This window comes from Morone saxatilis, unplaced genomic scaffold (assembly GCF_004916995.1).
Source record: "Morone saxatilis isolate NCDOM2014 unplaced genomic scaffold, NCSU_SB_2.0 Contig8, whole genome shotgun sequence".
NCBI lineage: Eukaryota > Metazoa > Chordata > Actinopteri > Moronidae > Morone > Morone saxatilis.
Window position 1 is genome coordinate 23,099,090 of NW_023340257.1, and position 16,144 is coordinate 23,115,233.

Below are 16,144 nucleotides of genomic sequence, written 5' to 3' on the forward strand. Positions count from 1 at the left end.
CCTTGAGTGATCATCAAGTCTTATCTCTTTTTGCACATTGTCAAAAGACTTGAGTGCCCCAAGTCATGTCATGTTTTAATTGAATTCATATACACGTCAAAACATGCAGATCTGATGCAGTTTTTGGTTTCTCCGCCTAAAAGTTCTAACTCATACAGTATTTGAGCTCAAGTATGAGTTGGTACATTTTCATTTTCATTTAAGATTTCCATAGCAGTCTGCAGCTTATTTATAGGCCTCTGTTGGGCCGAGCTCTGTAATAAACACAGTACCAACAAAGTTTCCCGGGTCTTTGGAAATTCAGCAGTAGCACATTTTTCTATATGTCGTCCCAATGGTTTGGCCTTATTAATATGTTTTGCCAGGTATAATAAACTAGATAGAAATCCCAAAATGGAGGCAATCTTTAAGAGGAATGGTAATAAAGGGGAAAATCTCAGAGAATTGGATGAGATGTATTGGAAGCGTTGCCAAGCATATAAGGTTGCACTGTATGTATGTATGTTGATAGAAGCAGACAAACCTTCAATATGAAACTTGAAACCAGTGATGCTGTCATTAGTCCTGCTGTCTGCTGACAGCTTTTGAATGCTTTGAATATTAATCAAGTCTGATTTTTTTCTCTGCCATCTAAAGCTGTCCAGTCACATTTCAGCATTCAACATTAAATTAGAGTTAAATGACATGGTGCTTGCATGAATCATTAACCCATAGCCCCAGAATTACTCAAATTCGTGCTACATAAAATGGACAAGCTGTAATTATTCTCTTTTTGAGCTGCCAGGTTGCATAAGAACTTAAACTGAGCAGCCACAATGCTTTTATTACATGGGATTCTGTTAAACATCTTTTTACTTTGCAATATGTTAGTAAAACTTGAAAATTACTATTTTTTCAAAAGAAAATGTCAGAGATTTTTATTGATGAAATAAAAGTTTGTAAATTGGTGGATGTAATTATCATTAATTTAGATGAATTTATCATCAATCCAAATTAATTTAGAAGCAAACTATCTGTAGTTTGTTCTTTGTCCTGTTATACATAGATTATAATTATATATTCCCTTTTTGGAGGAGAGGGACATGAGTAGATTGATACCTCTTTTTGGCAATTGAAGCTACCACCAGAAACCAGCTACTTTAACTTAACATAAGACTTGAAACAGGTGAAAAGACCTACCAGCACATCTAAAGGTCGCTGATATGTTTTAACTCGTTCAATATGAACAAAAACCAAAGTGTAAAAATGTCAATTTGCGTTTCCACAGGGGGTTAAATGCAGGGGTATTTTACAGGGAGCAGTACTTCCTGGAGTCTCCGCTGGTTGTCTGGCAGCCGGTCCCGACCGAAAAATAGTGAGACATATAACCCCTGTAAATCTACGAGTTATTGTTACTCTCCACAATGTGTTAATTGTTTAGCTTTGGAGTGGTGGATTTTGTTACAGGACAGAGCTAAACTAGCACCCCCCCTCAGATATGAGAGTCGTGTCGAGCTTCAGAAAGAAAACTAGCATATTCTCCAAAACTATTTCTTTAAAACTAGCGCTTTTGTGTCACTAATCTACAACAATGACGGGAATCACTGCACAAAGCCAACAGCTGGCTATTGTAAACGCTCCGCCATCTTAGCTAAAGCTCGAGAATGACACAGAAACAGTTTCAACTTTGAATTTGGTATTGTAAATTTAGCAGCAATTATACAGACCTCCATTGTTGCTACACCTGCTTTGACACATTATTACAACTGTATTTGACTAATCTAAACTGCACAAACTCTCAGCTGTGCTGTTGTTGTATAGCAACAAGATACCGAAATAGCAAGCATTTTTTTCCCCACACTTAAGTCTCTCTCTCTGTGTCTCTCTCTTGATGAAATGTATGCTGATTGCAGAGCCTATAGAGAGAGAAGCAGCTGCCTCTGATAAGCTGTTCATTGTAATCTGTGCCAGGTGAAAAAAAAAAAAGTTGCATGACGGCTCCCAGATGCAGATTGTGGATCCAGCACTTTTTACACACGGCTTGGAAAATGGGTGTCAGGAGGTGTTTGCAGGGTGAGGTGGAGGAGTGAATGGGATGATAGTTCAGCCAGCTTTAATGTAAATTAGTGTAATTAGTTAAAGCTAGTTAGACTGGATCAATGCCCCATTATCTTCCACAACACAGTAGCAAGTGAGTAGAAGACACGGCATGAATGACAAACATCACAGAATTACAGGTGTGCACCTTTTTATATATAGTTTGAAATCATAACACATAATAAGCTACTGTATGTGTACCATCAAACTACTGCAGCAGCAGAGGTCTGTGTTATGACACCGCTAAATTGTGATTTAATTCAAAGAGGCAGCTATTTGGGTCTATTCCATAAATGATAGAAGGTGTCGAGAGTGAATTTCAGTGTTGAATCAAAACATCACTTGATGAAGATAAGTTTCCCTCCAGCTAATTCCCTTAAGAAATTACACATGGGTTTTAAAACTGCCTCAATTTTCGGTTCAAACTTGGACATAATCAACTGCACAGGCTTGAGGTGAATTTAAATGAACCTGTGTTAAAACCAAAATTTTCAAAACATCATGAAAAATACCTTTTTGATCTCACAATGCAACTCCAAAGAATTTAACTAATCCATGTTGTGAATTTTATCTGACAGCAGAGACAGCTACTGGGGAAATGTTGCTTGAGTTTTTAAAAGCGTGTGACTGACATCTAGTGGAGGACATGGATCAGGACATATAAGCCAAAAGCATGACACTATACTGTGTACATTTTGTTTAAAGGAAGAATTGCATATAAATAATCATTTAATTTCCTTTTATTTTTCATCTGTAAAAAACACATTACTAGATATAAGATATTTTAATAGAATAATAAAATGTAAACTGATCATTGAATATAGAGAGTTGACTGGGTACAACATGTACAGACAATGTATTGCATGGATTAGATGTTGTTTTTGTTCAGTAGTTAAACTGTTGAGAACTTGGATTACCTGCTATTATCACCACCCTCTCACAGTGAAGCAGTGGTAGGGGCTGTAACTTGACCTTGCCTCTTAATGGCTGTGCAACAGTGGTGCCCCGTCCCACTGGCCTGTCTGCCCCTCTGTTGTGTCCATTTATAATGTCCAGACACAGTGCAGAGGTTATTCAGAGGTGCCAGCAAACACAAGGTGACAGGCTCAGAGGAACAAAGGGTGAGAAATGTTACTGTTATTACTGCAGTTGTTCACTTTCAATATTTACTAAAGCGTAAATTTCTGTTTTTAGACTTTAGTCTTTGTTGAGCTGAAAATGTAATTCCTCTGTGTATACTAATGACTTATCTTATATTATAAAATTTAATATTTCAAATTAAATTAACTCCTTTATGAATTTTAAGTCTTCATTATTTCTATTAAAAAATTAGTCTGACCTGTACATTAACAATATCTTTCTTAGAACTAGCTTATGTGTGCAGTATAAAAATAATACATGTTACTATGTTTTCTAACAGTGTGTCTGGCTTGAACCTCTTCTCGGATGATCAGTGTTTTCATAAGCTACAATGGTAAATTAATTAATTCTCAATTTTATGTCAGCATTTTAAATTCACAATAAACTATGATTCTCACATTACTTGAAACTGTTGTCGTAGCTTTTAATTCGCCGAGTATTGACCTAAATGCTGCCTACTGTCTGTGTTGTGTTATTTCTCTTTAAAGGTGAAAAGCAGAAAGATGCCCGTGGGCCATCATGAGCATTGTGACAAGTGTTACAATGTCCACTGTCAAGTCCCGGTGCAGATTTCTGTCTCATGCATGGTCATTAAGTGTCGTAAAAACTGTGGTGCCATCCTCCATATGTGCAAGGAAGAGGAGCACCACCTTCTCTGTCCCAATGAGACGGTCCCCTGCCTCAATGTCATCTATGGCTGTCCTCTCACCATGCTGCGCCACAGGCTGGCCAAACACCTGGAGGTCTGTCCTGCCAGCGTGGTCTGCTGCTCTCAGGAGTGGAACCGTTGGCCTGTTTCAGAAATTGATCTGACCTTCTACAAAAATGTATCAGCAAACACTCAAACTGAGGTAAACCTTGATGTTGCTATGGCTCTCAGGGACCAAGAGCTGCTGTTTCGATCCATCAAAATGAAGAGCATTTTTCCTGAGTTGATGGTGCAGGAACCTGCCCTTCAAGATATTTCTGCTGGGGTCAACAGTCCTGCAGAGGAAACAACCAGTTCTTTTGTTTGTGGTGATTTTACAGAAAATGGCTGCACAAAAATGGAGGAAAAAGAACCGAGTCAAGAGGAGAGGGATGCTTTGGGAAAGAGCAGGAACGTAGATAGTATTCAGAAATACAGCTCTTGGGAGAAAATATTCAGAAAGGAGATGGACGGATGCAAGCAAACTGTCAAAAACCTGAATAAGAAAGAGGTAAAAGGAAAGGAAAGGGAAGAGCAACAATCATCAAACTGTCAGGGAGACACAAGAGATTCACACCTGAGCCAAGACAATGCTGCTGCTGCTGCTGCTGCTGCTGCTCCAAGCATGCAGGGTACAACTGGCCTTGCGCCATGGCAAGACGGGGTCCTTGAGAGGTTAGGCAAGGAAGTCAACATTGCTGAATATAACATGTATCTGGTGCACAATGGGGCAATGTTGATTAACTTTGGCCAACTTGCTGCTTGCACCCCGAGAGAAAAGGATTTTGTTTATGGGAATCTGGAGCCCATCGAGGTTAAAACAGTCCGCACATTCAACGTTCCTACCAGCTATCGAGCTAAGCGCCATCACCTGAAGGACCCCGCACAAGCCGCCAAGAAAACACACCAGAGTGTTGACACTGCAGATTTGGGTGTGTCGGTTGAGGATCTTCCGAAGTGTGATGAGATTAGCGCCACACTGCTGTGCTCCCTGGAAAAGGAACTGAAAGGACATTTAATCTCAGAGAGTGTGGGGATAGATGGTCTTTATGTCGATATAGGAACACAAACATACAACTTTGCCTCTGCTCCGTTCGAAAGAGATGCTTCGCTTGCTGATGTCATCGCAGACAAACCTCATGGTCTTTATGTGCACGTCGAAGCAGAATCTGTCACCAGAAGACATAACAGAACAAGTTCAGCCTTCAGCTACATGTGTGGCCACTTCTTTCGTCGCGATGAATACTGCTCTCATTTCAGGAATGTGCACTCTGACATACAGGCCTCTCTAAGTGGCTGGTTCGAACAACGCTGCCCTTTAGCATACCTTGGCTGCACTTTCATCCAGACAAGGTTTCAACCTGCAGGTCACCAAGCCACAATAAAATTCTGCCAAGATGTCAGCTCCTTTGTCCTCCAGCCAGAAGTCCCTTCATCCCTCCCTGAAGGCGGGAAAACTTTCTACCCTCAGAGAGATGGTGCACATAATCTGGATCCCCTGAGCCGCCTGCCCCTAGAGATCCTTCAGCATATTGCTGGTTACCTTGACAGTTATACATTATCTCAGATGTCCCAGGTCTCCCATCTGATGAGAGAGGTGTGTGCCACATTGGTGCAGGAGAGAGGGATGGTGTCCTTCAAGTGGGAGAAAAAGACACATTCCCATGGGGGAAGCTCCTGGAAATGTCGAAAGAAAGCAAGTATCCTCAAGAAGTTTTAGAAGTTGAATGTATTATCTTAGACTTACTGGCTGAATCATCTTTTACAACTCTAGTTGTTTCTGTCAACATAACTATGGAGAAAAACTGCATTATATTTATTTATTATACAGATTGAGCACCACTACCATTTCATCTCCTACATTTAATTGATCTCAACTTGTTCACAGTGAAGGAAAAGTAAACACACGGCCAAAGTTCTATATTAGTACACTTTAGTATCTGGCACCATTCTGTTAACTGTCATTGGAAAATGTCATCCATACAGCATGACAGCTGCTGCATTGTAAACACCCTCCAGACTCTCCATAGTTATCTCTAACAATGTTACTAACTGATCTGTGTTGGCAACATTTAATGTGTTTCCACTAAAGCAGCCACTTCCTAAGTTTGTGTCCTTGCATGTGTCATGGTGCATGTGTGGTCAGGCACCATGAGGAAGTGTTTGGAAAAAGACATTTTGTTTTCTTTGCTGTCTTTGGTGTCAAAGCAGTGCTCTAGTAACTAGACAGCTGAGAACTTAAATCATTTAGTGTTACATGCTGATTTTGTTCTACTGTATAAAATAAAAAAGGAAAGTTCTATAGGAGGCAGAAATATGCATCTGGATCCAAATAAAATACACAAACAGACAACCAATGCTAACTGGGTGGTTGCTGCCATATTTTCTTCATGATAGTTGACATTCAGGACAAACAGGAGTGTGACAGTCACATGCAACAGTTGGATTCAAACCAGGGATTCTGTGTTTACATTAGACCACTAAGCTAGGCCTTCGATCTTATGGCTTAGACCACCACAGGGACGCCTAGTGGTCTGAGCCTTGCAGATGCCCCCAGCTGCCTTAATTTTTTGAAGATTATCTAAATCCTGTCTGGAATTATGAGCACTGTAAGGATGAAAGTGGTTCAGACTCAGGACCATTGAGCAAGGGGCCATTTCAATTCATCATGTTGTTGTAGTGCAGACTATACATCCATCAAATGTGCAGGATTTCTTGAGGCAGCATATTGCACATGTCATCTAATTTTGGTTGCAACTACACAATATATTTAAGGTATGGCAGTTTACATCAAATTATGACATCTAGAAGAATTTGGCAACCAGGCAGGCAGAGGAAAACAATACAGAAAATAAGAAACAAATCAAAATATTTTGACAGCTCATACAAAATAGGTATGTATCAAATTTGGTGCCGATTGGATGGAATTAGTGGGAGTATTATTGAACAAGTATTATCTGTTTAAGCAGGTTGAAATATTTGTCAAGAAACAAAGAATTCTTGAAGTCAGTCACAGTCCCACAGTTATGAACCAAAATTTGAATGTAGGGTCAGTTAAATAAGTGATTACAGTAAAATAATCTGTTTTATCTTTTGTTGTTTGGCTAACTTTCCACCAATTATTTTTTCAAATCTGTTGTTTTTCAGATATCAAACAAACAAACAAACAAACTTCCAAAATAAAAAGCATAACCTCTCTGCTATTTATAGTATAAATGCACAATTGTGTATTTTTACATTGACTCTATCTCTGTACTGCAGTGATCATGGGACAAAGAGCGTGACGATGATATCAGTGATGTGGAATGGCCTGAGGCCTTGCTGCCAGTAAACACAGTGCTACCATAACAAGTCAGATATGTGATCATTCATGGAAACTTGGTTTTGATAAGACTGTGTGTGTGACAGCTGGGTATTTGCTCCTCAATGAAGGGCATAATTTGTATAAATTTGTAATGGATAGACGCAGAAAAAACATCATGCCTCGATGTGATAAAAATACTCTCATCTAGATTCCATGGATACTACAACATAGATTTATCCTCATGGCCATAGCTGCAGTAAAGCTGATACCATGACAGCAGCCTCCTACACCTACTTCAGCTCTGTCTCTTTGTTTTACAGGTTTGGGAGTACAGCTCTTTGTTTTCCTCTGTGGACAGATGGAGCTTCAGCAACACTCCTCCTATGTCAGATCACCTGAAAACCTGCTCCTTTTACCAGAGAGAGGAGCGCACAGAGCCGGTGGCTTTAGCCTGCCTGGGAGAGGTCAGAGAAAGATATGCAGAAGCAAAAAGATAATGCTCATGGTCCCAGAGCTCAGTGGGCGAGCTATGCCATGTTTAGAATCACTCAGATGTGATATATATGCACCCACCAAACTGTAAAGTGGATAAATCCTCCGCATATACTGCTACTGTACAGAAACATAAGGGGAACTGTGTGTTGAAGCCCTGCAGACAGATACTGTATAGGTGAATAATTTACTTTGGCATAAACAGTCTGATGGTTTTGACGTTATTTACCCATCCTCTCTTTTCTTGTAACGTCTCCTTAAATCATTTGTCTGTAAGTAGACATAATGCTTCAACATGGATCTATTCATGCAGTGTTTATTGAGAGAAGATAAAACTTAAATCTCTCCTCTGTCCTCTGAGGACACTAAACTGTTTTACTGATATGGTGTTTGAGGGTCTTTATGTTCTCTAATATCACAACATTTGCCTTTGTTTGGCATACTGAGCTGACTAACATGGTTTGTTCCTTCCGATTTCATTCTTGTGGTGAAAAGCATTGGTTCAGTTTTGCTGTTCTTGAATGTTCTCAACATGACAACACTGTCATCTAGTGGACAAAATCTGAAGTACCACAAAAAGAGTTTGGTATTTGAATGATGAACATAATGTCACATGTCCTATATGTAACATTGATTAAATATAGCAGTGCATGCTTTGTGATGAGAACACTGACACCTTGTTTCTAATTTAGACTGTCTTTGCTATGGAAAAGAAGAGGACTGTGATCTATGTGTGTCACTGACATTAAACTGTACAATAAATCTGACTTGCAGTTGGCCTCATTTATTTTACAGCAGCACAGTCAGTGGAATAAAAAAGGACATCAGAAGATAAAAATGTTGTTTTATTAACCACATACACAAACAGAAAAGTGTAAAAGTAAGAAATTGTTACTGTTGCATCTCAGACACTGGCGGGTTGCGTAGTTTGTTGATCACCTCCGACAGCATTTTGTTGCACAGTGCTGCATACGGATTAAGAAGCACAGCCTGTTGTCGAGCAAATTCACTTCCAAGGGCAGCTGCTTTCTCAAAATCTGCTCTGGCTGCATCCTCCTGGCATGCTAATCTACGTAAAAGGCCTCTTTGCACCAGCCCCTGGCAAGCAGTTCGTCCAGTGCCACCGCTCAGAGAGATGGCTCGGTCCAGGTCCTCCAGCGCACCTGAGGGGAGAGAGCACATGTCTGGGAAGTTCATTTTCAATTTATTATGTATTACACACTACTCAGTCTGGGCTTGAAGTCAGTCTACTGCAATATTCACTCTGAGTAATGTGGCTGAATTTGCTTTGAATTACCACCAATTAGCCCATTGTAGAGTAAGCATAATAAGCTACATAGTTAGTCATTCCAATATTATCATACTGACTATAACCTAACAATCTGTTGTTTTTCATTGATCCAAAAAGTACAGCAGTCTCAAATGTATTAATCTCTGTACTATTTTCCAGTGATACACATTTTCATTTTCAGATGTACTGCAGTAGCTACTATTGCTACCCTGTAGTACATTAGTAATTCAGCCTGTGCTCAGTTAATTCTCTGCATATCATTTTAAATAGACATGTGTTCTTTTGTGAAGATTTAGAAGATCTTGTTAGTCAGCATGAGCAACAACTGGCACCAAGTTATAGCCAAAAGTACCTATTAATAGAAACTCCAATGTTAGGAACAGACAATGCAAGTAAAATGATTTCACACTTTTGAGTACATGGTGTTATTGAAGGAGTCTTCTCCTAGGAGTGAGTGTAAAATGCAATACTCACATGTGCCAAAGAGGTTTAATAATCCAAGAAATAACATTTAAAGTGGTTATAATAATGTAAGCAGTGGCTATAATCTCTTACATCCGTCAGTTTTGTAATGACAGTGTTGTACATTGCTGTACTTAATAATTAGACAGAATCTATAAAATACAGGGCACCTTCAACCTTTTAAAAAAAAATCCATGTAATTCTGCACATTCAGCATATACAACCTGGCCACCTTTGTGAGAGACAGCAGGTAATAGTACCTAACACAAGGCTGATTCAGAGCCTGTGTTTTAACACAGTTGACAAAGGGCATCACACAGACAAAGGTCTGATATGGTGTCACACTGGCCTCAGCCTCAACAGTCTGATATGTCGGCACACTGTGGTGTCTTGAAAGGGTTCTTATTGAATTTGTGGCATGTACCTGCTGTGTTCCCCTGCAGCCGCAGGGCCTGTGCCCGGTTGTTATAGGCTGAGGCTCGCTGAGGCAAGATCTGGATTGCCTGGCTGAACAGTTGAAGTGCAGCTTGCAAATCCCCAGCCTCTGCTGCCGAGACACCCTGCTTCTCCAACTCTTTCACCTGCTTCAGCAACTCTGTGTCAAAGCCACTGTCTGGAAAGGGGAGATAAACAGGTTGAAAAAGCACTCAAACTCAATTGACAGCTACCGTGGCAAGGAAAACACAGAAATGTCATCCGGAACTCAACTTGGATTAAAATGTCATGTTTTTTTAGTCCAGGAATGGGATGTGTTCAAATAAATTCAATATGCTATGAAATGATAAACATAAAGAGCTGTGACATGATACGTAGAGACACATCAAGTCAGAAGCACACGCTCACCATCATCAATTAATTCCTCCTCTTGGTTCAGGCCAGGGATGTCTCCTAAGGGGGTTGTGGGGTTGAATATAGCTTGGAGTACAGCTCTGTCATGTGCCGAGGCCATCTTGCCGGTGTCTGTAAAGAAAGCAGGGAAAGATGGCAAAAAAGGAAAATCATGACAGCTGGGTGGAGAATTTTTCCTCCCCTAACTTCTTCCATTTCCATCAGCCAATCAAAGAAGGGGGCGGAAGCAGAGGTGGACTTTGCACTGAGCACATCTGTATTAGGTTAACTCAGAAATGCAGGCCAGGGATAACTGCATGCAATAGAACTGCTGTTACAATGGCAAATGGAGACATTGGAAATGTTCTCAGAGATATTCTATGTGATTTTTGCTCAGTGCAAAGTAATGAAAACATTTTTTGAGAATATTTTGCATTCTGTCCAAACCCTGTGGGATTTGTAGTTGTTGAATACAAACACAAAAATTAAGAGATGCCTAGATTTCCCAGCACAGTAGATAACCATTAAGCAGAAAATATGGCCAAAAAACCTCAAGAACACATTTCAGCTTATCAGAAAGACTGATTAATTTGCTTATTATTGCCTATAAAGGGCAAGACAACAGTATTAGTGCAGTACAGCTTCTGGCAACCAGTGGCACCACTGAGCACGATTCTGCTGAGCATCACTTTAGTTGGTCAGCGAGACAGAAATAATCCACCATTTTAAATGGGTTAGAGTAGCATTTAATTAACCTGCTCCCCAGTGAACATCTCTGGAGAAGTTCATGTGCATTCTGGTGAATTTATATTTGTATTTATCTATCCAACAAACCTTTTTAGCACCAAATGTCTATAGTGCTAATGTAGTGCTTGGGTAGCCATGCAGAAACTGGACAGGTAGTATTTTCATTCATTTCATTGCTGCATTGCTGCAAGTTTGTCTTTCAGGGCTTTTTGGGGCTTTCTGCCAGAAAACCTTTGAAGTCAGGTGACACTGACAAAGTTCACTTTGGGGGGAGGTTGTGGTGGATGAATGGGTCAAACACAGGACTTTCACCTTGGAGACTGGAATTCTGTGTGAAACCAAACGTCAATGATGACTTTTTACTTTTAGACTTCAGTTTTCAGTCAAAGTTTGTTATAAGTAACAAAACTATTTGGTTAGGATTAGAAAAGGATCATGGTTTTGGTTAAAATAGACCCTTTCACGATGTTAACCATGTGTTACAAAAGTCTTCGGCTTTCTGGCAGAAAGGCCTGAAGGCCAATTTCTACTATAGGCAGGGTAGCCACTGTCATCAGCAGCCTATAGAAGGAACATCATCAGGCACTCCCAGTAAAGCTAACATAAGTGGATAACAGCTTTTATAGGGCAGAGCAGTAACTACAGGTCTGTATATTTACTGAAGTATTGTACTAGTTTTTGAAGAACTTTATGTATATTTATGTATTTCCGTTTCATGCTACTTTATACTTCTACTTCACTACAATTCAGAGGAACTTTTTGTTCCACTAATTTACAAAATTAATATTTTAAATACTGAACTTATAAAACTCCTCAACAGTTCATAAGGTAGGAAGAATTTGCTCTATGTTGACCAACAAAGAAATGCATCAGTAATGATAATCCAACTTTATAATACACTCACAGAGCCTTTTCCGCATTGTGTACTTTTCACTTTTTGCTGATATACTACCACAATTGTGTGGTTTTGCTATTTTTACTTAGGTAAAAGATGTAAATACCTCCTCTATCGCTGGGTCAGACAGATAAAAATGAGACAAGGCTCTTCAGGCCAGGACCAGCAGTTTACTGCAGACAGTGTGGAGGGAAGCACTGAATGGAGCAAGTCATCAGTTTCAGCCTAATAATCAACAGCAGGATTTCAATATTGTTTGTTCACATCCTTGACAAGGTGAACTTAGTGAACACGTCCAGGAAACAGCTATTTATTGCAGCCTTATTCATTTTAGCCTTTCAGAATAAGACACTGGAAAACTATGCTGTCTTATTACTATTACTATTATTATATTGTCTTACTGAGCTGTTGCATTGCCTCCTTAAGAGCAAACTGTATCAAGAGAATCGCTCTTACAGCCACCATCACCAGGTTTTATACACTGCTTTGCTTTTATGTTGCTGGAATCAGAATACAACCTTTTTATAAGCAGATTCTGCTATAGGAGACAGTCCAGATGAAATGGCTCAGCTCCCCTCCTTTGCTGTCACAGCTGACCTGGAGGTTGATGCACTTTGATGTCTTGTTACTGCAGCTCTTCTAAAGGTAAGTCACATATTCTGTATGCAGTATGACAAAGTTTGCTGAGTGGAAGTTTGTGAGGGTTTTCTGTTTGGTCTTGTTGCACAGTTTGTTATTATTATGAACACAATCTTTTTTCATAAAGTGCGGTTTACATTGTCACCGTCATTTGTACTCTGGTGCTGTGTGGTTGAGTGGTCTACAGTAGTGTGATTGGTCTCTGGTGGTCTGTTACATCTGTTTTGATGCTAAGAGGAGAGTAGCACTGTTCAGGAAGTTGAAATGAGCTGCTTATCTTCTTCTGCATGGGAATATTAGAGGTCACTATCACCAGAGGTTTCTCTGCCGCCATTTTGCATTTAGGCTTTAAAGTAAGTAGGCCTATGGTGTGACTACGTTTAGTATGTGATTGTGACTGTTGGATTGTAATAAAGCAGTTGTATATAGATCTATGGTGGAGACCATAATACTAGTAAACACAGTACGTCTTCAGGGGAAATTACTGCATTTGTTGTGATAAATATACTGTATGAAAGTATTTAGTAGTATAAAACACAATTTTCAGGGTTGGATAAAGATATGTTCAATTATTACTATGTGCAGCGAAAATTTTTCTCTGGTCTTTGCATCTTCTCCCCGTGAAATACTAGATAGCTTTATCTCCTCAGAATCAAAAGATTATTCAAATGAAACAGTCTGAGGAGGAAAAATCCCTCTTTGGTTAAACTGCTTACATCTCATACTGTGACGAGGGATCTCAAATAGACGTTGCTGTGATTGAGGAAAACAGTTGGCTACCACTGATGTGTAAACTGTAGTATTTCCAATAGTACACACAATAAATCTCTGGTGTATACAACAGTATTTTGACAGTACACATAGTTAATCTATGGCGCAAACGACAGTGTTTTATTACAAAACAGCACACACAGTGCTGTAGATGTTATGATTTATGTAAAGCAATAATATGCGGTAATGTGGGGACACATTGTGTGATGACATTGGTCCACCATTTTGTTTTAATCCTGGCCAGCATTTGTACAAATTTGAATTTACAATCATAATCTGGAGAATTTTGTTGTGTAAATTTGGCAAAGAAATTACATAAATATTATGAAAATTAAAAGATAGATGACAGATGATTGGAAAAACACCACACAATCCGGAGAAAATCAGTGCATACACAGATAGTTAAGCTACAGTGGCGAAATGAAGATTTTTGGCTCTTTGGAGATCTCCACAGCAACAGACACAGGTACAGAGGCAGAAAATAACTGTTTCAAAAAGAGGTTTTCTTGCATGTAACAAATGGCAGATAACAGCAGTAGGGAACAACAGATATTGCCACAAGGGGAAACCGATAGCAGCCAGAGTAAGTGATATGAATACAGGTGAGATTGATCAAAACAGTACCAAACATGGAAACACTGTGGCTTGTCATAGTTTTCACGTAAATAACTTCGAGTATCTCCAGCAAATGTGTGTAAGTGAGTCACACAGATGAAAATGGTTCCAGCTCAAAGCCTTTTTCAGTTGTTTCCAATTACTGTTACCAGTGATCTGGAACAACAGAGAGCTCATGGAGGTGTTGGCTTTTGGGACTTTTAACAGGACGAGGCAGATCTGATGTTGAAGTGGCTGAAACACCACGTTGGTTAGAAACGGTGCTCGGTTTTTGCTCTGTTCTGGTTTAGTTCTAGGTTTATTATTTTTATTTATTGTATTTTATGCATGTATTATTCACTGTGCATCCATTCTTTGTAATGCAGACATCAGTAGAGATGTGACTGACTTATGGATGTGGGCTGGTGTGTGTTTTGTATACCGACCTAGCTACCGTTATGAAGGGGTAACTGCTGAGTGAAAATGTAGATTTGCAGTCTAACACACTCCTGTTTGGTCAGTTGCCTGGAAGAACAAATAATGGAGTGGGTAAGACATAGATGCTGCACAATATGTTTACAATGCATACATTTATTCACAATAAGGCTTGAGGCAAGGGAATTGCTTTTAATGTGGAGTGCAGTTCATTTTCTATAACTATAGTTAAGGTAAGGCAAAGGTCAGTCTGAAGATACCTTCACAGAAGCTGCCATAAACACAACATGTAAAATTGACAAAACCCCAAATTACACATATATCAAAATATCAACTGTCTTATGAACATGCTTCTATACTGGCTGTCCTACAGTCTGTGACAGTAAGTGGATGTGGGAAAATGATATCCTCCACCCACATAGAAAAAGTAAAAATGGTTCATCAAAGGCCCCAGTCCTGAGGTGACATCTTCAAATGACTAAAACCCAAACATTGTCACAATTCACAGTCATATAAAAACTGCACAGTGTATATGTATGCAGCAGGGTGTGTGAATCTGACACTTTAAAGACTCATCTTGTAAGAAAATCATAAGCTGTAATGACACCTGCCTGACTAATGCTGCAGGTTTGAAGTGCCTAATTTAAACTACTACTGCTGTACTGCTGCAATTCTATATTCTATGGCCATTCCGAGACTTGATTTAGCTGTGAGAAGAAAATCTGATCTGAACAAATTACTGCAAGGTTTTAAAAAGGCAATTAAAAACCTTATACAATATAGTTATTTGCCTGGTTGATAAAAATCCAAGGGGATTTAAAAAAAAAAAAAAAGAGTCTTTTGATTGCTGAGGAGAGAGAAGTTTTCTTTTTTACCACTTGAGAGAGCTCTTGCTGCTTTTATTTCTTCCCGGCCTCCTGCTCCCCATGCACCAAGTCAGCACAGACAGTTTGATCCTGCAGGACTCCCATTTTCTACAGGGCAATAAGAGTTAAAGAGTGAGGGCTGGGCTATCATGTTCACGGTCAGTCGGTAAGCAGCAGATTTTCTGCAGAAGCACAGTGTGTCCCCCATGGCCTCCTCTATAGTGCAAAAGTGGAGAGGCAATTGTGTGAGGATTATCAGTCTCCTATTACTGCAAATGTCACTGCATCAGCACCACTCAACATGATTATGTCAATAGGAAAACACATTGGCAGTGTTTACAGAGTCCAAAACCAGGAGCTGAGAGGATGGACTCGCTTCTGCCGCAGGCCAAGAGGGAAATTAAGAGATAATCAAAAAACACTGACCCTCAGTAGTAGTACTGCTGTAAAACTCAGTACCAATGTATACCAAGCAATCCTTTGTATTTCCTCTAAGCAATTAGAAGGGCAATAGATAGATGAAATCTGACTGCAGCAGTATAACTATGAATAATGGAGCAGCATTTACTGAAGTGCTAATGGTGAAAGAGACAACATTGCTATCATTAGGTGTTTAGTAGACACAATGGACATTTCTTTAAGGACCATAAAAGCTGCTGATGGACTCTTATAAACACACCATCCCATGAATAAGATAAAACATAATAAAATAAAATTTTAATATAAGATAAAAGAAAGTCTTCTGCAGTTTTCCTTTCTTCTTTTCTTTTTTGGCTCTCCCGATGCCTCATAACGTCGGGTAAAGAAATGGACTTGGATATCATAATAACCCTGAGAGGCTTTAGCTTTGCTCCACTTCTGTCTGTGAATCTGACATCAAAGCTTGTGCTCCTAATCCCTCTGCCCTATGGAGGTA

General features: G+C 39.5%; 2 protein-coding genes across 3 annotated transcripts; one reads left to right on the forward strand and one right to left on the reverse strand.

Moving 5' to 3' along the window:
• Positions 1 to 3,096: 3,096 nt before the first annotated feature.
• LOC118341261 (F-box only protein 40) lies at positions 3,097 to 8,035 on the forward strand. Of its 2 annotated transcripts, XM_035679474.1 has the most exons (4): positions 3,097 to 3,197; positions 3,497 to 3,550; positions 3,705 to 5,600; positions 7,529 to 8,035. In XM_035679474.1, exons 2-4 carry the CDS (start codon positions 3,548 to 3,550, stop codon positions 7,703 to 7,705), a joined length of 2,076 nt encoding a protein of 691 aa, XP_035535367.1. In that variant the 5' UTR covers positions 3,097 to 3,197; positions 3,497 to 3,547; the 3' UTR covers positions 7,706 to 8,035. The 2 variants fall into 2 exon arrangements, with proteins under 2 accessions (XP_035535367.1, XP_035535368.1); XM_035679475.1 differs by lacking the exon at positions 3,497 to 3,550 and having other exon boundaries at positions 3,136 to 3,197.
• A 492-nt stretch (positions 8,036 to 8,527) lies between these two features.
• On the reverse strand, positions 8,528 to 10,439 carry ttc36 (tetratricopeptide repeat domain 36). The gene is made up of 3 exons (XM_035680268.1): positions 10,297 to 10,439; positions 9,878 to 10,066; positions 8,528 to 8,863 (listed from the first exon to the last, which is right to left on the reverse strand). The coding sequence occupies exons 1-3, from the start codon at positions 10,400 to 10,402 to the stop codon at positions 8,592 to 8,594; spliced, it is 567 nt and encodes a 188-aa protein (XP_035536161.1). The 5' UTR covers positions 10,403 to 10,439; the 3' UTR covers positions 8,528 to 8,591.
• Positions 10,440 to 16,144: the final 5,705 nt, after the last annotated feature.